This window comes from Vigna unguiculata, chromosome 3 (genome assembly GCF_004118075.2).
Source record: "Vigna unguiculata cultivar IT97K-499-35 chromosome 3, ASM411807v1, whole genome shotgun sequence".
In the NCBI taxonomy this organism is placed as follows: Eukaryota; Viridiplantae; Streptophyta; class Magnoliopsida; order Fabales; family Fabaceae; genus Vigna; species Vigna unguiculata.
Window position 1 is genome coordinate 37,430,396 of NC_040281.1, and position 24,545 is coordinate 37,454,940.

The following is a 24,545-nucleotide window of genomic DNA, read 5'->3' on the forward strand; positions in this document are numbered from 1 at the left end:
ACATAACAATGTATATTTTATAAATTACAAAAATAATATTTTCTTTAAATTAATCATTCTAGCTTTTTATTTTTAGTGCCCTAAAGAAATCATTTAATCAAATTTGTAAAACCATTAAATTTATGCTTGTGACCCCTACATAATACAAGAAGAGTAGAATGATTTATCCCTGTGATCAGGAAATTGTTTAGATTTTTTGGTTTGTAATTTTTGCCCAATTTTTTTATGTCAAAAAATAGCAACATACATGGAACTTTGAGTTTTTTTTTTTTTACGTGTATCAAGAAAGAGCGTAAGTTTCAATCACAAGGATTAATTGTTAATCTGTAAGTGGAGACTGAGCATAGATCGATCATCTTCTCATTATATGCATATGTCAAATTTTTCTTTTGAGTATTGCGGAGGCGTAATCTGCTACTGCATGTCTCTCATTATGTCGTTGTAACTCTCATTATAGTTATTATTATTATTATAGTTATTATAGTTATTATTATTATAGTTATTATATTAATTATAAATATTATAATTTTTATTTTTTGTGTTATTATTATTATTATTATTAATTTTTTTATTTTTTATTGTTATTATCATAATATTATGTTATAATTTTTAATTTTTGATTTTACAATTTCATTATTGTATAATGTTATATTTTTATAGTTTTATAAATTTAGTATTTTAACATTTTAATTCAAAAGTGTATAATTATAAAATTATTATTTTTTGAAATTTTAAACTATGATATGTTTTCGATTTTTATTCAAATATTAAAATCATTATTTTACAATTATTCAACTTTGAATTAAAATAACAAAATTTTAATTGTCCAAGGATTTGGTGGAAGATTTCTTTTTATCTCAGAAACAATTAAAAATCTATTTGGTTAAATAAAAGTATTATGTAAAAAAGTTCAAATAAAAGTAGTTCTATTATTAATATGCTTCTATTAATTTTATTATTTATTATTTTTGCTTTTTTATTATTACAATGATTATGGTTATTATTATAATATATATTATTACTATTATTACTTTAACATTATTGTAACATTATTGTTATTATCGTTGTTTTTCTTAATAATAATATTAATTTTATTATTATTGTAATAATTATTATTGTCATATTATTGTTATTACTATATTATTATTACTTCTATTAATTTTATTATTTCTTATTTTTCCTTTTTTTATTATTATAACGATTGTTGTTATTATTATAATATATATTATTCCTATTATTACTTTAACATTATTTTATTATCGTTGTTTTTTTAAATAACAATATTAATTTTATTATTATTATTATATTAGTTATTATAGTCATATTATTGCTATTATTATTTATATTATCATTACCATAATTAATAATATCCTTTTTATTATTTTAATTATTTTTTGTATTAATTTCATTATCTGTACCGTTGTTACCGATTTTTGTTAGAGTTAATATTATTTGTTATTATTCTTTCTATTAGCATCAGTTGTAATGTAAGTATTATTATTATTACAATTATTATTATTATAAGTTTGTACAATTATAAAATAATAAATTCATAAAATTATAAAATATTATATTATATAATCATATATTATAAATTGTAAATTATAAAATTTTAAGACAGTTCATCAAGGTAGCTTAACAAGATAATAACTCCATTAAGATGACTCCATTCACAATAGACATAAAAATTTATCAAAGACTCAATTGAAAGGTTTTAAATTTAGTTTAAATTATACTTTTAGTCTCCATTTTCGAAGAAAAAAATGAATTTGGTCCCTCAATTGTTTTTTATCTCAATTTAGTCCCTATTTTGGGAAATTTGATCCAATCAAGTCCTTTCCCTTAGTGGTGTAGTAACGGTGTTAAATAGGGTGCCACGTGTCAGCTTCTGAATTTTTTGAATTTTTTATTTTTTTTTATTTTTTTTATTAATTTTTTTAAAATTTTTAAAAAAAATTAAAATTTTGCCACGTGTCACACGTGCCAGTGACAGTGCCACATGTCACTATTATGGGTTATGGGAGGTGTCATTTTCTGATTCTCAATTTGGTCCCTGTATTTTAATTTTTGTCTCAATTTAGTCCCAATTTTTGTAAAAATTGTGCAATTTTGTCCCTCTCCAAATTGAAACCAAATTTAATTTTTATATAAATATGCACAAATATTTCTATCAAAATTGATATTTCAAGTAAATATTTTTAACAAGATTAAGTTTATTTTAATTTATATTTTACGTTAAACTTTATTTAAAATTGTTAATAGAAAATAATGCTAATAAAAAATTCATAAATTATATTGATATTTTATTACATTATACTTTAATATTGTTTTTCATTTGAATTTATATTTTAAATAATTATATATTTTTAAAATGTGTAAAATTCAATAATTTCTATACAAATGTTTTAGTTAGTATAAAAGTAACAATTATATAATTTAAGAAAAATTAACTAGTTTAAGTAACAATAATAAATAAATAAATTTGAAATTTGAAAACAATTTTAAGTAAAATTTAATGTGAAACAAATTTAAAGAAACTTGGTTTTATTGAAAATATATAATAAAAATATCAATTTGAATAAAAAAAATCAAATTTAATAAAAATATTTGTATAACATTTTATAATTTTTGTTTCAATTTGGAAGGGACGAAATTGCATAATTTTTACAAAAATTGGGACTAAATTGAAACAAAATAAAATACAGGGACCAAATTGAAAATGAGAAAATGACACCTCCCAAATAGTGACACATGGCACCACGTGGCATGATGTCAGCTTAACACGTGACAAAATTTTAATTTTTAAAAAAATTTAAAAAAAATTCAAAAAAAAAATAAAAATAAAAAAAATTCAGAAGCTGACACGTGGCACCCCATTTAACACCGTTACTCCACCACTAACGGAAAGGATTTGATTGGGTCAAATTTCCCAAAATAGGGACCAGATTAAAAAAAATAATTAAAGGATCAAATTCAAATTTTGTTACGAAAATGGGACTAAAAGTATAATTTAACCTTAAATTTTATTAGAGACTTAAAATATATTATTTTATTATTATTATTATTATTGTCTTGTTGTTTTGACTCTCAATAAGTAAAATGAGTTAATAGAAGTATATAAGTAAAATGACATATCAGATCTCAAAGAGAAGATTATAATCGTTCGATATGAGTTTAAAGTCGTACATCAGGTAGAGTTTAAAGTCCTACATCAGCTGAAAGTGGTTTAAATAATTAGTATATAATTGAAATGACACATCAAATCTCACAAAAAGGAAATTGTTATCATTCAATGAGTTTGAGTCCCATTGGATGAAAATAATTCACATGAATAGTATTTAAATAAAAACACACATCAAACATATTGGGTGCAAAAATGAGTAGGTCGTCAATATCCTAACGGAAAAAATCAAATTAGAACAAATTTTCAAAATTAAGATCAGTTATGATAATTTAGAAATTAGGGACCCAATTGAGATTTTATAACGAAAACAAAAAATAGGACCCAGTTAATATTTTGTAACGAAAACAAAACCTTCCATATAATTAAACCTTAAAAAAATCAATAAATTATACATACACTTTTATATTATTCTAAAAGTATTTAAAGACTAGCAAAGTGATCAAAATCGATAAAATATAACCTTTTCTATCTATTAAAATACTTCTTTATCACTTCTATTGTGTTCAGTTTCAAACAATGACTTAAATATCCATAATAATATGAATATAGTTTAAATGTTAAGTGAACAAAATTCCCATTGTTTAAAATTAGCGATAATTTAACAATTGACATCAATTACACTTTTATAATTCATTTTCTCTTCACATAATACATACATATATATATATATATATATATATACACACACACATACTAAAATTAAATTACCTTAACAAAACTGAGAAATTAATATTTAAAACCAAAGTAAATCAGATTTTAAGTATTTCAAATTCCATTTAAATTTAAAATCTCCTCGCGCATAAATATATATATAAGGTAAAGGTAATTCGGTTAAGAATGGACAGGAAAACTGTTTTACTGATTGAAGATGACAGAAACACGAAAGAGTTCATAACAAACTCGTATGGACTAACCCAGTACAAACAGAGATCTAAAACATTAGCAAAACATCTATGCTGCAGTACCTGTTATACAAAATAAAAACACCAGTCTATATGACAAGCCTGAAAATATAGTATCTTATTTTCCTCAAAGAATTGTGTATTTAACTCTTCTATTACATTTGAAACATAATTGGGTGGCATATGTAACAAACTCCAAAGATTCTCTTAAATACAGACGCATACACTTTTAGAGGATTCGGTCCTGAAGATCCGTCATCAATGTGGAGGCTAATGTGCTGATCTTCTTTCCAGTCTCTCCTGCAATGTTCTTAAGGGAAGAGAGGTCCTGTTGTGCCTGAACAACACAACCCATCCAACGTCAATACAAAAACTAATGTGACTTTCCAACATTTCATTGTTCGACTGCCAAATCACATGAATAGTGTAATTCCCAAATCCAGTACAAGGTAGGGAATACCTGGAAAGATAATCGATTGATGAGGTCACTAGCAGAAAGATCAATGGCGTTGTCTTTTGAGTCACCAAAAAGATCAGCACTGGAGATGGCAGTCGAACCCTGGAATTAACAAGAGTCAAGTACCAACTTTAAAACAATACACATTATAACTTCATTTAAGAATTTAATCAAGTTAGAAACGAACCCATCTAGAACAGTGTACATCAAACAAAAGTCATCGAGTCCCATAAACGAGGAAATTTGGTTTGTAGAAGAGATTACAAACAAAAAAAAACAGATAATAAACTGAACAAAGCTTCACAATCCTTCATTCAACATATCTATCAGTGAAATCACATTACAAGAGCCAACACATAGTCGATGAAAGAAGTTAACCCTAGGTATATCAAGACATAGCTATCCACATCATATGATTCACAATAACATACAACTCGATTCAACGAGCTGGAAATGTTGAATTGTTTTGGAGCTTGGATATGAAGATGAATCAGAAGGATCAAAAATGATACAGATGAATAGCTTGCTGGACACGAATTTTATACCTACCACAAGCAAGTCACGCCCCAAACTGGGTTCTGACAAGCACTACAAAAATGTTCCCTCTGAAATTAAGTATAAATAAGGGTGCTGGTTCTGACAAGCCCTATGAAATTGTTTCCCCTGAAATTCAGAAAAATGAAGGGGGTATATGCCAACTGATCAATAGGAATTTCTTAGGTATTTTCCTTCAGTTGATTGCAGTCCCACCAGGTAAATGGTTGCAGAATATGCCTCCCTCAGAAATTTTCCTTTTGAGTTCAACGAGACAGATTAAGCTAAATTTTGTTATTCATCATGAAGAAATGAATATTATTAACTATTCATTACATTTGCAATTCCGAAAACAGGCCTTCCAAATCTAGACTTAGAATCTCCTATAGTTTTATCAATACGGGCTCAGACCAGTTGGTTAACCTAAACACTAGACATATCATGGATTCGAGTAGCTTGGTTGGATTAAAATGAATGTGGCTCGGTAAGAACCAATTCGACTCCGCCAGTTTTAAGAAGTGGTCTCGCAATCAAGAATAGTAAAACAAAACCCCCATTTCAGACAAATGAAAGGAAAAAAAAGAACTCAGATAAAAGGCAAATAAGTCTAGAATTACTTGCATCGTTTAAAAATTAATAATTTAATATTTTAAACTACAAAATCAATCATATTTAAGGAAAGATTGTTTGAGTTTATTCTGAAAACAATTCGTTTTATTAATTTAAAGGTGTTCGAAAAAAAATTGTAATATATAAAAAATGTATTGTGACTTTACTTGTTAACACGGGATCAAAAATAAAATATCTAAAAAAGTGTATATTCACACTATATGTTCCAGCTAGTTACTAAAAGAAAGGTTCCATACCGAAAACTTAGACAAAGAAGCTTGAGAGTCCAAATCTGCAGCTTTGGTCTGATCTCCAAAAAATTGGGATGATGAAATAGATTTAGCATTTGAGAACTTCCTTCTTGCCTCATCAGATTCCTGAATCTTAAGAATACATGGGAAAGTAAAATAAGGTGCAGGTTAAACAGATTTCTTAAAGAAACAACACAGTTTACAAGTAATCAGCAATAAGTACTTAAGTCAGACAAGATAATAAATGACTTCTCACAGGTAGCAGGAATTTCAACTGTGTATGTGGATATAGTTTTCTGAATAGTAATAGAAAAGTCATTGGGACTCGGTAGGAACAATATTAGTTTGCCAAAGACCATTTGGCCTAATCGGTAATAATTACCATTTCTATTTAAACTAGTTTAGTTTTAATTAATATTAAAACAGTCAATTCTAAATGGCCCCACATATGGTTTATATGATGCAACAAAGTTACGATGATATCATTATCATGTTATAGTATACAACCAATTAACTATGACCGCAAAGTCTCCTGGTTTTTTATCTTGACATACTCTAAATGCTAATATGTTGGTGATTATAAACATAGAATGCAATTTAATACACGATTCTATGTGTATGCTAACTTTTCCTTTCTAGAAAAGCCTCACAATAGCACTTTCTCCCATTGTTGACCATGCTAGCATTTCCATGGATGTTTATGTTGTAAAAATCATTGAAGTGAATGGAAACAAAATATTCATATGTATGCCAACTGCATGCATACGCAGTTACATTTCCGGGAAAAAAGATGCAGGCTTAGCTTACTTGCACTTTGGAGGAGCTTGGCCCAGATTTCTTTGGAAATCCACCATCCATTCCAAAGTCTGCAAAAAAGCTTGATGACTTTGGTGGAGACACATGACTCATCACGGATGAACCTCCAGTATTCAACTCAGATGATTGGACATTTTCTACATACTCAAACCGAGATGTCAGAGATGGTCCAGCAGGCATATTGTTGGTTGAGGATGGAACAGGAGCAGGGGTTTCCTCAGGCTTCTGCTCATAGATAGACTCACTTGTCTGCATTTCATAAGGATAATTTGTCAATAATTAATGTCACCAAATTAAAATAGTGTAGAAGATAATGAAAAACAAACAAGGACTTCTAGCATACATCTTCAAACAAAAGATAACTATTTGCATACCTTTTTAGTGAGTTTACGAGCACCAAGCCCCCCACTCTTCCCAGGTTTTTTACCCCCAATAGGTTTCTTGACAGTACTTGAAATTACTGAGTGAGAAGCCTTAGGTGAAGAGGTGGCCTCAGGCTTTTCAGGCTTCTCCAGAATGTTTTCTTTTGGAACTTCATTGGTCCTGATTTCAGGAAGCCCATTAATACCCTGGGAAGACTGAGAAGCAACAGGTGATGAAGGCAAGCCTCCATCCTCAGCCATACTCTTAGCCACTTCCTTCGAAAGAAGTTGCCTATACAAATCCGCAGCCCTGGATGTGTATTTAGCCTCTATTTTGCCACCATCAGTCCAACCATGTTGTTTAAAGAAAACCTGTGCACGATTGTTTCCTCCAAAGCTCATCATCTTTAGTTGCTCAGGACTCCATGAGTCTAAATTTGTAGACCTACATAAAAAATGGCATATAGTTTTTTAGATGTCAATCTTTGTGTTCTTTATATGCAACAACTACCTACTTGATGATTGATTTTAGTATGTTTCACAGAATAACCATACACAAAATGAAGATGCAGAAGCACACGAGCGAAATTTATATTTAGTGATAACTCGGGTAAGTATTTCAAATATTGGAAAGTATAATAACATATGAAATATGCAAAGGTCCTTGCAGCTCATTGAATATACAAATATATCCACTTTAGATTAAGAAATCATGTTGGTAATAAATGCCTCCAGCAAAACTCTTCCAGACACATGTCCCTGAAAAACCAACTAATATCTGATAATTCCATGATTGCTAACTCACAATGAGCAGAGTGAAATATTAACTACATAGCATAATTATCCTATCAAGCCACAAACTTATCTCTTGACTGAATAATCTAATGGGAAATAATAAAAGAGAATGACAATATACTTACCCAGGCTTCATCCTCAAAAACACAAAATCTCATGCAAACCATTGTATAATCCCCAGGTTCCACCATAACCTTTTTTCTGAAGGAACCACATTGGGGTCCCATTCAACTATGAGAGGACAAAGTCTGTCCAAGGATCATTACTAAACTTGAAAAGCAATATTCAGAAATAGAGTTGCATTCTTTGAATTAAAATTAAAATTAAAATTCCCCACGACAAAGGATATCACCAAATCATATTATTACAAATCCCATATCATACCCCGTGTTATGCTGATTTCCATTAAAAGACCTGCACTCCAAACTATCAACAAACATAAGACCTGTATCTTACGTGATTTGAATCATGTTTGAGGCATGGTTCAAAGCTTTTGAGGAGTTCTAATAAAAGAGCTTGCAAGGCGATTGTAGGTGAGAGTCTTACTGCACAGCATATGGCATTCATATCAAGAGTCCTGAACAAAAACTTGTCAAATTACAATTCTAAGAATCAACTGGGTTGTGCCTCAAGAAGACTAACAGAAAATCTTAGTGGTGAAATGAAAGTGTTCAAGAAAGTAAAGAATCTTTGTGGAATGGAAGTGTTTAAAAGGGAGTGTCTCAAGGCAACGCCACTCATATGTGCAAGTGCAATTATGATGCAAACTGGACAAATTACCTAAAGGCCAAAACAAGACAAGAAAACCTACAAGTGAGACATGATTCAATGCTTTTTGTGGAGTTTTGACAAGATCACGGAACAGGGAATGAAAATGTAGAATTAATATTTTTCCAAACATACGAAAAGGAAGTAAACATGGATGGACCGAGGAGTCTAAAGAAGAACAAGTAGAAGGTTTATAACCGAGTTCTATGGCATCATGCAATCCATATAACCCACCTCACCTGATGGAACGAGGCTCCTCTTATTCTTGTTGCAAACCTCGTACTAGAGACCAAAATCCGGAGTATGTTTTCATTTATTATTCGAGTTTTAACCAAATTGGCTTAGGGAAATCTCTAAATGATAACACAGCACAGCATTACAACGCAGTGCACTAAATTCATCCGTATGAACACTCAGAATCCCAACTAAAACACCATACAACACTCCCAATACAAAATCAGCCACACGATCATATTGCAAACCGATACAAGCAAACAATTTCGGCAGAGAAAACTCAACGAACAGATTCACCATTCAAAAAATCATCAACACCTTACCTCACGAAGCTGATGTGCACGCCGAGACTGCGATGAACGGCGGAGCAATCGATGCAGAGAAAGATCCCATACGTGACGGACGCCCAGGTAGGGTTCTTCGCATTGCAATCGAAGCACATCTGAAAAAAAAAATTAAAAAAAAACAAGGCACATAAGTTAAAAAATAAAACACAGGAGAAACACGGGAAAGGCAGATCTGAAACCAGATCTCGTAAATCAGAAAGCAGAAACGAAATTCAAAGCACATAAAGAGAAATCAAGAAAAGAGCGACAGAATTAAATAGAAAATCATAATAATAAAAAAATGAGAAAAGAAACCTTATTCTCAGACTTGGCCTTGAGTTTCCTGAAGACAATGTTCTTGTCGGTGTGGGCATCGGACGCCATTGGAAGATGAAAAGAAAAAAAACGAAAAGAAATCTAAGACTGGAAATGATTATTTATTTTGTTTTTAAGCTTTCCGGAAATGAATCTCAGGGGTGCTATGGGGAACAGGAACACCACCTGAGGAATTGAGATTGAGGGAAGAAAATTTGCAGGCAGAACCACAAATGTTGTTGCGTTTGAGCGTTTGTGCATATATTTATTTATTTTCCTCCTCTTAAAAAGGACCTTTTACTACCGAAATACTCAAATCACGGAATTGCCCTCCAGAGATTTCAGGGAGGGCGTTGTTAGCCTTTGCGTTTTCCCAAGTGGGTGAATGGTTGCTGTCCCTAACCAAGACGGTTCAAATAACACTTCTCTCTCAATTCCCCTATACGTCGTCGTGTGATTTTAAATCTCATTCAAATACTCTTCAATCATCCGACCAGTGTTAAAATACAACACAAGATGATACATTTATGACATTTAAAATACATCTAAATTTAAAATAAAATACGTTATTCTGTTTGAATTAAAATGTCAATTTCCTTTATTCATAATTGATGAGTTTACTTGTAGAATAAAATGAAAATAATACATATTTAGATTGATTTTGTTCTTTTTAATAAATTATTTAGAATAATGTGTTACCAAATATCTTTTAATTGCACAGGTTTTTTAATTCATTCTCCGATTTCTTGTTTTGTTTTCTTTTTCAAAACAGAGATTAAATTAAATGTTTGGCATACTCTTCATTATTAGATTGTGAATAAAGCATGATTATAACCCAAAGTTTGGGGCTTTTCTTTTTGCATGCTTATATGGGAGTCCTTAAAAAAACAAATTGTCCTATCGTCGGCTTCTATCATTTTTATCTGTGTAATTTAGAAAGTATTTTTAATTATACAATTTGAAAGAAATTTTTTATATAATGTTTTTAAATTGTATAATTTGAAGATATTTTTAGATTATACAATTTAAAATTAAAAATATAATTTTACGATTGTGTATTTTAAAAATTATTTTTATACAAAAATCATTTTCGACAATTTAAAAGACATAATGTAAAAAGTGATTTTAAGATTATATAATTTGAAAGTAAAAAAAAATGTTCAATTTAAAATTCTAAATTAACTTTTGAATTATATAATCTAAAAAAAAAATTATTGTACTAAAATAATGTATTTTAGATTGGATATCTAAAAGTCATTGAGGATATGAGAATTTCATATTTGACAAGGACGAAAAGAAACATAGGGGTACAGAAAGAAATTCCTAACTGGGTAATAAATAGGATTTATTTAGGATTCTATAAGCTTCAGTTTGAGGCACACTTGTGTTGTAGTAGTTCCTTCATACATATTTATAATTTTCTTCCTGTTATAAATTATTGTATATCAAATTGTGTAGTTTGAAATGTGAATTTTCTGTTCTGGAATATAATTCTTTGTATTCCAACAAGTACAATCTGAAATAGGTTTATATTTAGGAATAGATTTTTTATTTTATATTCTAAAATGTGCAATTCAAAATACAAACAATTTATGGGGTGCAAGTTTAAATTATAGAAGTGCAGAAAGAAATGGCCTTGAGATGGTAACCACATTGGACGTAATAATATCAACCTTCTTAGTTGAAAACCCGTTTTCGTGAACTTGGGCCTAAACTAGATACGCATATAAAGTTGTACCCTGGAGAAGAGAATAATAGGAGGGGTTCTTCCTGCACCCTAAAGGATTCTCCGGTACCCCAAAAATGACCATTTTCTTCTCAGTAGTGGGACCCACATTCCAACTTCTTATCTCACTTCACTCACTATTCACTCACCTTCCTAAATCACTCATCACTCACTTCACTCACCTAATTCAACACAAAACACTCACGATTTTACATTTTTCTTACTCACGCTCATGGTGCACACAAAATTTCACTCACCACGAACACATCAAATTACACTCACACCTAAAACTTTTCACGTATACACACACATGCATGGTGCACACACTGGTTTTTTTAATTTTTTTTCCAGAAACGAAATTCGTGATTCATTTCACAAAAATATAAAAATATGAAACGAATCTTGAAATCCGTTTCATAAATTTTCATATTTTTTGTATGAAACGGCTTTTGGGATCCGTTTCATACTTTTCTAAAACGGATTACGAATTTCATTTCACAAATTTAAATTTTTTGTCAAGAAATGGAATTCGTGATCCGTTTCGAAAAAGTATGAAACGGATCACAAAATTCGTTTCATAAATTTTCATATCTTTTTTAATGAAACGGCTTTTGGATCCGTTTCATACTTTTTCACATTTTTTTCTTAAATGAATTTCAAGAGTGAAAACCTGGCAGACTTAATCTCCGAGAGTGACAACCTGGTTGGAACTTTACTCCTCTCAAACCCACAACTTCGCCTTTGCTCTATATTCTTCCTAACAACGCCTTTCTTCCTTGCCAAGAAAACACACACCATAATCATCGCCGACAAAACCGACAGCACAAACGCCGTCGCAGCAGAGGTGGGTGGTTCTCCGGCAAGGTAAAAACCTCAATGGTGGTCAGGCTTGTGGTGGATGACACGGTGTTTGGTGTTGAGAGAGAAGTTAGATTGGTGGAGAGGGTGGTGGTGGTGGCGAGCTTGGGTGGGTTGTGGTGGTGGAGGTTCAGGGACGATGTGGAGAGTTTGGTAGTAATGGTGAGAGTGAGTGACTTTGTTGGGTGGTGGCTCTACTATCTCACTCTCAGCATTGGGTCCAGGAGGCTTAGAGTTGTGAAGTGTGAGTTCTGAAGTTAGTTTAGAAAATGAAATGAAGGTCTTTCCCTTCATTGGGTTTCTGTTCCTCGTGGCACTGTTTCTCAGCTCGGTTTCAGCTTTTTCTCCAACTGGGTCGATTCGGCATCGCGTCAAGTTTATCACAGACCCCTGAACCTAATGCTTCTTTGGCCTTACTCTTATGTCAACTGTGTGCAGATTTTGAAACCAAATTTATGACCTTCTGATGGCGAAGAGAAGGAGCTAGCAAATATAATTAAGTTTATAACATAAACTCGTTTCAAGAAGTGTGTACATCGGTGGCAAAGTGTAATTTATTTTATTTTATTTAATTGAAATGTTAAGTTTTCTTAATGAAATAAATATATAATTTAGTTATTTATCTAGACACAACATAAGTTTTCATCTTCTAACCTACTATCCACAATTTAATAAAAAAAAATCCTCAATGGAAAGGAATAGTTTATAATATAAGTATCATTGAGTTAAAATTACATAGTGTTTTTTTTCAGACCTTCCACATTTGAAATAATTTTAAGTAGAATTAAATAAAGTTAATAAAGACATAAAACACTCTCTAACACTTTGTTTAAGTATAAAAGAAATAGATGTGAGTGGTTGATACAAAAGAAATATAAACAAGGGAACTATTATTTTGTAATCCAATAAATTTTTATACATACTTTATATCTATCATTTTTTTTTCCCTTTTTACAGATATAAAAGTTTTTTTTTAATGACTAAAATATGTGTTATGTAAAGAAAAACATTTTTTATATAATAATTGTGAAGAATGAAAGGTTACATAGTCAAAAGCTAACAGAAATAGCCTCTGTCTAAGAAGATTGCGAAAGTAAGGGACATGAAAGTGGTCAAACTGTAGCCATGCACACCCTTTTATTTGCTGTTGTCCGATGCAAACACAATAATTAATAATTACATTTGCTTCTTGTTGATTAAGATTGAAGTTGATGTGAGTTTTAGCATGCAGAGAATGGGCCTAAGAGATGTAGTGGTAGTGGTGAATAACACTGTATTGTTATCTTATTTTGACTAAAAAAACATCGTTATATTCAAAATTGAATTTAAAAGAAACAGGTTAAGAAGCATTCAATATGCTAATAGTATGTTTTAAATTAATTCCGTTTATAAATATTGATTATTTTCACATTTGTTGTTTAATAAATGATTTCTACTCTTTTCTTCCTTAATCTCTAATGATATTTATGTTGTGTTTAAGAAGAAAAAGGTAGTAGGTAGTTGAGGTTAAAATAAAACCTTATTTTGTGGTTCATGAAGGCAGAAAAAAATTTCTTGAAACAGATTTTGTCATCAATTTAAAAAAAAAAATTAACGAAACGGAAGTCGACATTTATTTTAAAATTTCTTGAAACAGATTTTGAAATCCGTTTCAAAATAACCAAAAAACAAATACAAAATGTTGTTGATTTCTGCAACATATGTTCTGAAAGCATTGTGGAAGAAACAGAGGGAAAACGAAACGTGTACAAATGTTTGGGGTGCAGTAGAGATAAAAAGAAACAAAAAATGAAAGCATCTTTGGCCATATTAAATACCATTTACCGCTCTTTCATCCTCTTGTCAAATAAAAATTATTAAGGTCAAAATGGTAAATTGTTGGAAGTACAGACAGTGAGAAGCTCCCTAGCACACGCCGTTGCAATTTCACAGAGGAAGCCCTCTTGGGATGTCAAATACATCGGGCCAATATACCGAAAAAAGGGCTTTTCTTATTGCACTCCCAATTTTTCTTCCTGCACCTCCATTTTGCTAGGTCAAGTTTCCTTGGAAGTTGGCCCAAACCTACGAACCTATATTAGCTTATCCTAATCATCTAACAATTTTTTATACAAAAAAATTATGAAAGACAAAAACAAACATAACCATGTTCCAAACATGTGAAGAAAGCACTTTTAAATTTTCAACTATGTTATTATTTAAGTTGGACTTCTTTCAATTTTTTTGTTGTAATGTCTCACAAATTTTGCTAAGGATTTGTACAGGGTCCAATATATTAGAATATGATATACAAATTATTTTATTATATTGTAATTAATGGTTTGCTATATTCGTAAGATTTAATATTTTATCTACGTATATCTTAGTTTGACAATGTAAAGTATATCTTTTTAACTGTAAAGTAGAGAGATATTATCATGCCTCATAGCAACTTTTATTATAAATAAAGTCTTCATCCTGATACAAAATAGTCTTGTTATGTTAATTATTTAGATTAAATTACATTACTTTTATATTTGACGTGTATGTGAGAAATGTAAAAAATAAATAAAAAATGTTTACATTGGTCCATGATGTAAACACTAAAAGGAATCAAGGCTAAGAAAGAAATAGTCGAATTGGTCCTTTCAAAAATTTTATTCAGTTTAAAATCTATGAAAACTCTTTTCTTAGAATAAATTGACTAAGAGATTTAAACATACACCATTGCATTTTTACAAAACAAAAATACGAAATTGACAAATTAAAAGTCTGACAATAAATTTTAATATTTTTATACGACAATTATATATCATATTTAAGTGATTTGATATTAAAGATCATACAAGAATCTAACACAGATTTGTTAATTGATTATACAATTACAACATATTTATTATGATAGATGTAACTTATTATTTTTTTTTAAGAAATCAACTAGAACTTTAAATTTGCAGAAAAAAAAACCAGTGCACACGAGTTTTATATTGGTTCACTCTAAAAGAGTTACATCCAATTAGTCAAGACAACACGACCTTGACTTTTCACTATTCAAAGAGATTACAATATCCTTACAAATAATTTCTTGAAAAAGAAAATACACCCAATACAACTTTCTTGAGTCACACAATAAACAAACACATCAAAGCAATTGTCAATCCATTGAAAGTAATTGTCAATAGATTGATTTCACTTAAGTAAGTAAAATAAATTGATTGGTTGTTATTTCAGCCGATTTGATATGTTGTTGCACACATCATTTAGTATGTTAAACATATTTTTAACATATTAAATAACTTTAAGACACACACTAAGCTACCAGACTTTTATTCTAAGCAAGGATGACACATAAGTCTTCAAGCTTCAAGCTTCAACGATTCATCAAATCTTCAATCTTCAAGTTCTTTATGAAATACATGATACAAAAATAATCAACATAAAAACATGTTGAGGTGGAAAAAAATTACTTTGTAGCATGAGGAACTTCTCAACACAAAACAACAATGAGAAAATAGGGAGACATTCTGAACATGTAACAACAATGGAGCAACATGGAAGGCAACTCAATGTAGCTTTGGAGTAGGAGCAAGAGCGATCGAGTGCAATAACTAGCACAACTAGGTGGGCATGCACAATGCAAGTAGCACAATGCATGAGGGAGAGTGATAGAGATCGTCAAGCTGATAACGAGCTAAGGGGCAGACACAATAATCACAACATTAATCATGAACAAAACATGAAGAAGTGGTTACAGAAGAAGAAGTGTGGTGAATGCTAGGTTTTTCAAAAAAAAGAAAGTTTACTTTTTATGTTGGTTCTCCATGATTGATGTAAAATATCATTTTTATGTTGGGTGCAACAATGTTCGACATAAAAGTTACTATGTTGAAATTGTGACTTAAATAGGACTTTTTGCACTATTGTCACCACCATTAGTCACACCATTTTTGTCTTTGTTGTTTGTTACCACTACCACAATCATTATCATAGAAATCATTATTATTCTTAATTCTACTCACACTATTATTATCATTATCATCATCTTTTTATTACTATGTTGTAAAATCAAACTTTCCTTGAAAAACTTAAGTAATTACATTGTGTTAGAGGAAAGTCTAACATGCTATGATTTTGATTAAATGCTAAAAATAACCAACTATAAAATATAATCACATTCTATTTAAAAAATGATGTGTTAAATGATCAGCGACGGAGCATCATGGTAGCGGGGAAGGGCCATGGCCCCCCAAATGTTTTTATTTTTTATTTTTAAATTATATACATATATTTTAAATTTTATAAATTATAGATTGTATATTTTAAAAATTGATAGAAATTAAATTGTATCTTTTTATTTATTTTATAAAATACAACATTTAATGTTAATAAAATAATAAAAACATAAAATCAAATATGATAAAAAATAAAAATATTTAGATTTAATTACTCTTTTGGTCTATGTTTTCGTCTAAAAATATCAAATTGTGACTAAAAAATTATAACTAAATTGAGACTCATCTTTGGAAATAGTAACTAAAAGAGTAATTAAACTAAATATTTATTAAGATTTTTTTTCTATCATTACCTTTTTAATTTTTCACAAAATTGTACTCATATCTCATTCTCATATGTTTTTTTTTTAAGAAAAAAAATAAAGTTAGACACATACTCATTATTTTTGCTCTCATTTCTCATTTGTTTCCTTCGTTTATCGAAGAAAAAAAGATGTAACTCTCTCTTGAATTTGGATTCTCTGTTGGATTTTTTGGTGTTGTTTCTCTATCGTGTCTCCATAATACACTGATTTCCACTAATTTTGATATTTTAAAATATATTAAAAAAATATTTAAAATGACAACACAGTGTATTTTTAATGCTCAGCAAAGAACAACACCAAAAAAACCGGTAGAAAATCTGGACTCCTCTCTCTTACCTTACTTGATGATGAAATATTAGTTCAATAGTTATTAAAATTATTTTTTATCTCATGAGCCTTTTGTATACTTATTTTTATGATTATAAAAGCAAAAAATAATGTATTATGTATTTTTTACCGTCAATTTTGTTAGAATTATGGTGCTTGATTTAGTCTCACATCGCTTAGAATAGTGAGATGTGGTTCTCTATTTTACTATATAAGAGACTCTATGTAAAGCTTTAAAATACACCAGAAATACAAATACTTCCTAGTGTAGTCGTGGACGTAGGCATACACATTGTACGCCGAACCACATTAAATTCTTTGTGTCTATTTTTCTCTCCTTTATTCTTTCCTTTATTGCCTTGTTCCTAACAATTGCTATCAGAGCCGATGGTTAATATCGACTCAGACGAGTGCAGTATGGTCCTATAAATGATGGAGATTTGATTTTGTTGAAGATTCCAAGTGCAGAGAATCCAGCTGATATGTTGACCAAGACTGTCACAACAACTAAGTTGAGGCTTTGCATTGCCTCAACTGGCCTTCGAGAAGATTGATGATGAAGGCACTACACTAGGTGGTAATGTAAATCAAACCCCAAGTGGGAGAATTGTTAGAATTATGGTGCTTGATTTAGTCCCACATCGCTTAGAATAGTGAGATGTGATTCTCTATTTTACTATATAAGAGACTCTATGTAAAGCTTTAAGATACACCAGAAATACAAATACTTCCTAGTGTAGTCGTGGACATAGGCATACACATTGTACGCCGAACCACGTTAAATTTCTCTGTGTCTATTTTTCTTTCCTTTATTCTTTCCTTTATTGTCTTGTTCCTAACAGATTTTTAATTGTGAATTGATTATAATATATTTTTCTTCTAATAATTATGTCTCTCAATCTTTTACTAAATTATGATAAAAAAATTTAATATATTTAAAAAAAGTATATCGATAAACAATAACATAATAAATTCATTTTGTAAAAGTGATAAAAGAAAAGTTATACATAAAGATGAAAATAAGATAAATTATACTTTTTCTTATCCTTCTTCAAATCTTTCAAAGCATTTAAAACATTATACTAATGATCCAAACTAAGGATCCAATTATTTTATAGAAGAGTCATTCTTTAAAGCGTTATACTAATGATCCAATCAAATTATCAAAGAATTATATTATTCTGGCCTCTCCAAAACTCTTGGTCAAGATCCGTCATTGTAAATGATAATGTTAACTTTTACCATTATTATTAGTTACTTTACATTAACAAAATAAATTATTCTTTAACTTTTAACTTATTTAATCTTCATTTTGATCTTTCTTTTTTAGTAGTTGAAAATTGGTTACTCTAATCTAAATATACACTAATTCCCATGATATTTTTGTCTAACAATTGACAATAAATATGTAGGTAAAGTGACTTAAGATTGGAATCCAAAGAAGTGTAAATAAAAGGTCAAAATTGGAAGTTCTGAATCATCACCTACATTGTATGCCACTTGAATCAAGCTTAGCGCCAACAAGGTGTTAGGAATCCAAGTGTGAGTCTAAGTCCCACATTGACCAGAAATGAGAAAGTAGAGCACTATATAAGAATCAAGACCCATAAACCCATTGCCTTAAGGTTTTGGGTTGAGAGTGGTGTCAGTGTCTTATGTGGTTAGGCTCAGATCTCATTGGTGTTGTTCTCTCCAGTAAAACCTCCTCTGTAAAACCTGACAAGTGGTATCAGAGCCGATGGTTAATATCGACTCAGACGAGTGCAGTATGGTCCTTGTATCGAAAGTCTTCCTGGCAAAGGTCCCAGGTAAGGGTTCCAGGTAAAGCATGTCCCGTTAAGAATAACGGCGGTACAGAAAAGGGTAGAAAAGGAGTACTCGTGGTTGGGAATGCTTTCGCGGGAGGGAGAGTGTACCAATGTGGTTGAAGGGACTCACCCTTGAGGGGGAGATTGTTAGGAACCCAAGTGTGAGTCTAAGTTCCACATTGACCAGAAATGAGAAAGTAGAGCACTATATAAGAATTAGGACCCATAAACCTATTGCCTTAAGGTTTTGGGTTGAGAGTGGTGTCAGTGTCTTATGTGGTTAGGCTCAGATCTCATTGGTGTTGTTCTCCCCAGTGAAACCCCCTCTTTAAAACCTGACACAAGGCCGAGGAAATTCGTTAGTAGTGTTGGGCACCACCTCCTAGTGGTGAATTGCCCTTAGCACCAATTAAATTACGTTGTGTGTCATTTGATCAAAGAGCTCATTTTTTTTGCCTTTGAGTTCAAGTGCCTAACATGGGGTGTCTAGCATTGAGCATTGCTTTTGCGGATGTGGCCCTTTTGGCTTATTTCCCCCTACTTATTCATGAGTAGGGAACCTTTGGTTTTACAAAGTGCAAAATGTATATTTGAAGACTTTGGGTTGCTTGGGCTTTTTAGGAGCTCTTCATTCTCCTACCTGGATCTCCATCTTCTTTCATTGTTCATATTTTCACTTTTGGTTCTTCATGAAAATGAAGACCTAAACCCAATTTGTTGAGGTTAGATGTAACAAAGTCTCATGTAAATGGTATTATTTATATTTATATATGTTTTCCCATTCAATATTAGTATTTTATTCATATGATTAATGCTTGTTGTGATTTCATAATCCAAAGCTTGATAATGAAACTTATATCTAGGAATGGAGTTTGACTTATTAGTTGTCTTAAACATCTATTGTGAAAGCAAGTTTATTTTATTAAGTGCTCAAGGAATTTATTCTTAAAGAGGAAGTTTGGGCTCAGTCTAATAAGGAATTAGGATTTAAGTAAACTTGTGAGTTGACGTTAGCATGCAATTGAAAAGAAAGTGAGTGATTATATGCAACTAAGTGAGGTTCAACGAAGTCTAACACTAATAATGGCGTATCATATTGATTTTAATCTATTTCACATTCCAAAAGTTTGTAAAAAATCCCAAAAAAATGTTATTTATTTTTGCATGGTCTTAATTCCTTAAACATCAACACAATTTATGGATTCTTTTGTCTAAATTAGTAGTGGTATTTTATTGACGTTGTTAGAAAAAATTATTTTATTTAAGTTGTGAGAATTATTTTTGTTTTTTTTTTGTTAAAATACCTTTTTGGTCCCAATTTTTGGTCAAGTTTTGTCAAATAAGTCCTAATTTTGGTTTTGTGTTCAAATATGTCTTAATTTTACTCATTTTTTTTCAATTAGATCTTTTTTGCTAACACCGTTTAAATCATTAACAACCATGAACAGTGATTGTCACATGTCATTTCGTGATTATTTTGAATTTATTTTTATTTTTTTAAATGTCCACATGCCAACCCAACAGTGCCACGTGTCAAAATTAATGTTTTATATTCAATTTGTCCCCTATATTTGTTATTTTTGTTCAATTTAGTCACAATTTTTGTTAACATGAACCAATTTGGTCCCTTTCTAAATTGAAACCAAATTTAATTTTTATATTAAAATTCACATTTTTATTAAATATTTTTATATAATATATTAAAATTCACATCATTATAACTTTGATATAAAAAATAAAGGGTTAAGTATGTTTTTATTCCCTGAATTTGGCTAAAAGTTGGAATTCGTCCTTGGTCAAAACTTTGATAAATTTTGGTTCTTAAACTTTAAAAATGAATGAATATAGTCCTTTTAACCCAATTATGTTGACTTTTTTCAACATGTCGAATGTGTTTTATGAATGAATATAGTCCTTTTAACCCAATTATGTTGACTTTTTTCAACAAGTCGAATGTGTTTTATGTTAATATTGGAGTTATTTACGTCGTTTGACACGTTCTCGACTCAATATTTATTGAGAGATGCGTTCGAAACCTAAAAAAAAGTTAATAAAATTAGGTTAAAAGGACTATATTCATTCATTTTTAAAGTTTAGGGACCCAAATTTATCAAAGTTTCGGCCAGGGACGAATTCTAATTTTGGGTCAAAGTTCAGGGACTAAAAACATACTTAATCCAAAAATAAATTTGGTCACATATTCGAGGGATAAAATTGGTCAATTTTAAACAAAATTTGGACTAAATTAAACAAAAATAACAAATATAGGGACAAAATTGAATATAGAACATTGACTTTGACACGTGACATGCTATTGGGTTGACACGTGGACATTTAAAAAAAATTCAAAATAACCACGAAATGACACATGACAGCCATTGTTCATGACCATTAATGATTTAAACGGTGTTAACAAAAAATGACCCAATTAAATAAAATTGACCAAAATTGAGACTTATTTAAACACAAAATCAAAATTAGGACTTATTTAATAAAACTTGACAAAAATTAGAAAAAAAAAGGTATTTTAACTTTTTTTTTATCTAAACTTTCACTCGATATTAGTCATGGTTCTCACATGCAGAGTTTGACATTATTTTAAAGGATGTGAACTAGATTTTTGTATTTGACTTTATTGCAGTTATTTTTTTTGTAAGACTATATTTTCATTATCTACATCACATTTCTTGTTGATAATATGTTAGTATTTCTTTCCTAATGTTGATTACAAAAATATTATCAATGCATATTAAATGCATATCAATACAACAATTTTCAACTTATGGATCAAAAGTTAAAAAAAAAAATCGACCAATAATATTATGAAAATAATCTTGATTAATATTAACTTAAATATAGTTGATATTAACGAAAAGTAATTTTGACCAATTTTAATCGAGAAATTTTTTTGTTAAAATTAGTTAAAAAATCTTAAAAATGTTGACAAAATGAATATCAATTAAAATTAAGTAAACAACATCAAAATTAATTTTTTTTAATTATTCAAAATAATTTTATATTATTTTTTCCCTCTTTGTTAATTGAAAATTTTAAATAATTTAAAATAGGATTAATTTCAATTCAATATATTTAAATGTTATATAAATCATAAATTTTTTATTTAAATAGACAAAAAATATTTAATTATATATATGTTAATGTAAAAAAGTTGATTCAAATATATTTAAATATTATAGAAATTATAAAATCTGCTAATCAAACAAAAGTAAAGATATTTCATACATTTTGAGAAGACAAATGAAAAAAAAAAAAGAAGAGAACAGTACCAAAAACCATACATTTTTTAAAACTATTTTTCTTCTCCTACCGAACATTTGAACATTTGGCTTTGTTATTTTGAGAGAAAGGATTAGAGGGAGAGAGAAAGGTAGAGATCGAAAGAATTCAAAAGTGAAATTGGTGTTGTTTCTTTGAAGTAATTTAGAGGTGATTTAAAGGGGATTAGAGGGTAAAGTTTGTAAAAATTTGTGACCGATGTGATATATTAAAAAAAACTTGTAATAGAAAAAAATTAGATTACCAAAATGTCTCTATCGTTATAGGTAATATAAAATTATATATAAATAATTTAAAATTATTTTATAAATTTTATTGAATGATTGAAAGTATAAAAAAATATTTATAAAAAATAATGATACAATATATTTTGTATAAAAATAAATTTAATATATTAGGTGGAAAATAATTAATTTACATAGAAACTTTTTTTTCTTTTTAATAGTAATTTTAGAAGTAATAATTTTTTATTATAACTATAATAAATTATTATTATGGTTAACATATAATTAAGAAAGTGAACTAAAACCACGTGTACTGATTTTAATTGCTAAATCACATGTAACAAAAATTAAATAATGAAGGATAATTTGATAAATTCACTTGTGTCACTTCTAATCTCACTCTAGATGGTGAGATTGAATTTTTAGTCAATCATTCTAATTATCTCCTCCCATCACTTTGTATCATCTCCAAAATACACACTATTCACCTTCTAATCATCTTTCCATTCCATGTGAAGAGTCCATTCACCCGAAAGAACAAGCCTCAATCCCAATCCTATCTTCTTTTCCTCTTTCATATTTTGTTTTCATTCTTTGAACGAAACTATGTGTAAACAAGAACATTGTAATTTCCTAAACGCACTCTAGGCACAACTTGTCCTTATTATCACTTAATATTCTGTCGAAAGCATTTTCTTTAATAATATTGAGATGTTTAGATAATTTAAAATATTTTTCCAATTTAATCGTGATTATTTTTAATTAATAACATTATTAATTTTTTGACTTTTCAAGTAAATAACAGATAATTTTTTTTTGGTGAAAAGTATATAACAAATACCAGTAGCAAAAATAAAAAGGAAGTTGTTATCTGAGGTGTGGCCAAATAGCATTGAATAGTTCATTTCTCAAACCACAAAGTAAACCGACACTACAATGTTTTATTCAAATCTTTTCTTTCTATTGTAAGTAATCTCATGCTCAAGTGAAAAAAATTGCTGTTGTTTACGGTAAATTACTCAACAATTTGTAATAAAAACTATATTTTACTAAAATTAAACTTAAACTTTATACAATATTTAATCTTCTTAAAAATCTAAACTTTCTATACCTTTTTGTTTCATATCTCTCAAAATATTTAATCTTCTTAAAAATATTTTATAAAGAAAATAGATAAATAAAATTATCATTGTTGTTTTAAGTTCGTCGGTATATATCATGAATCATGACATACAGATATGCTTGTCTCGAAATTGGAAGTTCCATTATAGTTTTGTTTCTAAAAAAAGTTTTAAAAAATTAAAAAAATATTTTAATTTATAAATTATATAAAATTATTGAATATACAAAATTATTATAATTTTTTGTGGTAATTAAATTGATAAAAAAATGAAGAAATAGAGAAAAAGACAAATAACTAGTTGTAGGGTGTAATGTGTGAGGATAAATAAAAGACAGTGACAGAAGAAGGCATGAAGAACGTGCGCGTTGGAATGCCTAGCGTCGTCCACTTGTCCAGAAGCAGCCAATTATTGACTGTGGCCCACATTTTCCTTTCATCATTTGCTTTCCAAGATTCTCTTAGGATTGACCTTCTTCTACACATTGTTTTTTTCTATTCACCACCCCTTTCTCTTAGATCTCTTACAATCACTTATTATCATTACAATAATCTTTCTTCAATCAACTTTGAATAATTCTCATTCTTGTCTTCTCCATTTCATTTGCAAACCCTAATGGTGAAATTTGTTATGTCAATCATGCAATTACCCTAACCCTAACTCATGGACGGTGAAAACTAACGTGGATCCAAACCCACCATATAAAAAACATCTTTTGAATTGTTCAATTTTGCCACCTCCCAACACCCATGCTTTCACCTACTTCTCTATGTCCACCATTATTATTTCCAAACTTTAAAGACCCTACGCTTCTTGCCCATTAAATTATTCTTTTAATTATTGTGACTTAGTGTAGAAATAGAAATGAAAAATACTGTTTCGAGGAAATGGAATAGTAATAAAAAATATGTAGAAAGGGTATTTGAGTTTCTTTAATTGGGTAGAAAAGAGAGTCAAAAGGAAATGAGTAAATTATACTAACAATATTTTTATGTTAAGCACTGTTTGACTTTACTCCATTAGTTTTTTTTAGAAAAAATATTTATTATTTCTAA

General features: G+C 29.4%; 1 protein-coding gene across 3 annotated transcripts; it reads right to left on the bottom strand.

Annotated features, from left to right (window-relative positions):
• Positions 1-4,015: 4,015 nt before the first annotated feature.
• LOC114178017 (probable ADP-ribosylation factor GTPase-activating protein AGD8) lies at positions 4,016-9,922 on the bottom strand. 3 transcript variants are annotated; one of them, XM_028063684.1, is made up of 7 exons: positions 9,554-9,922; positions 9,236-9,354; positions 7,128-7,560; positions 6,745-7,002; positions 5,944-6,063; positions 4,547-4,645; positions 4,016-4,423 (listed from the first exon to the last, which is right to left on the bottom strand). In XM_028063684.1, the coding sequence occupies exons 1-7, from the start codon at positions 9,620-9,622 to the stop codon at positions 4,316-4,318; spliced, it is 1,206 nt and encodes a 401-aa protein (XP_027919485.1). In that variant the 5' UTR covers positions 9,623-9,922; the 3' UTR covers positions 4,016-4,315. The 3 variants fall into 3 exon arrangements, with proteins under 3 accessions (XP_027919485.1, XP_027919484.1, XP_027919486.1); XM_028063683.1 differs by having other exon boundaries at positions 5,944-6,069; positions 9,554-9,918; XM_028063685.1 differs by lacking the exons at positions 9,236-9,354; positions 9,554-9,922 and adding an exon at positions 8,367-8,395 and having other exon boundaries at positions 5,944-6,069.
• Between the last annotated feature and the right edge of the window lie 14,623 nt (positions 9,923-24,545).

Coding starts and splice junctions, on each gene's coding strand:
- LOC114178017 (XM_028063683.1), bottom strand. CDS start 9,622: ATGGCGTCCGATGCCCACACCGACAAGAACATTGTCTTCAGGAAACTC. Junction 9,355..9,553: donor AGGCCAAGTCTGAGAATAAG/GTTTCTTTTCTC, acceptor TTTTTTTTTCAG/ATGTGCTTCGATTGCAATGC. Junction 6,070..6,744: donor CAAGCTCCTCCAAAGTGCAA/GTAAGCTAAGCC, acceptor TGTATTCTTAAG/ATTCAGGAATCTGATGAGGC.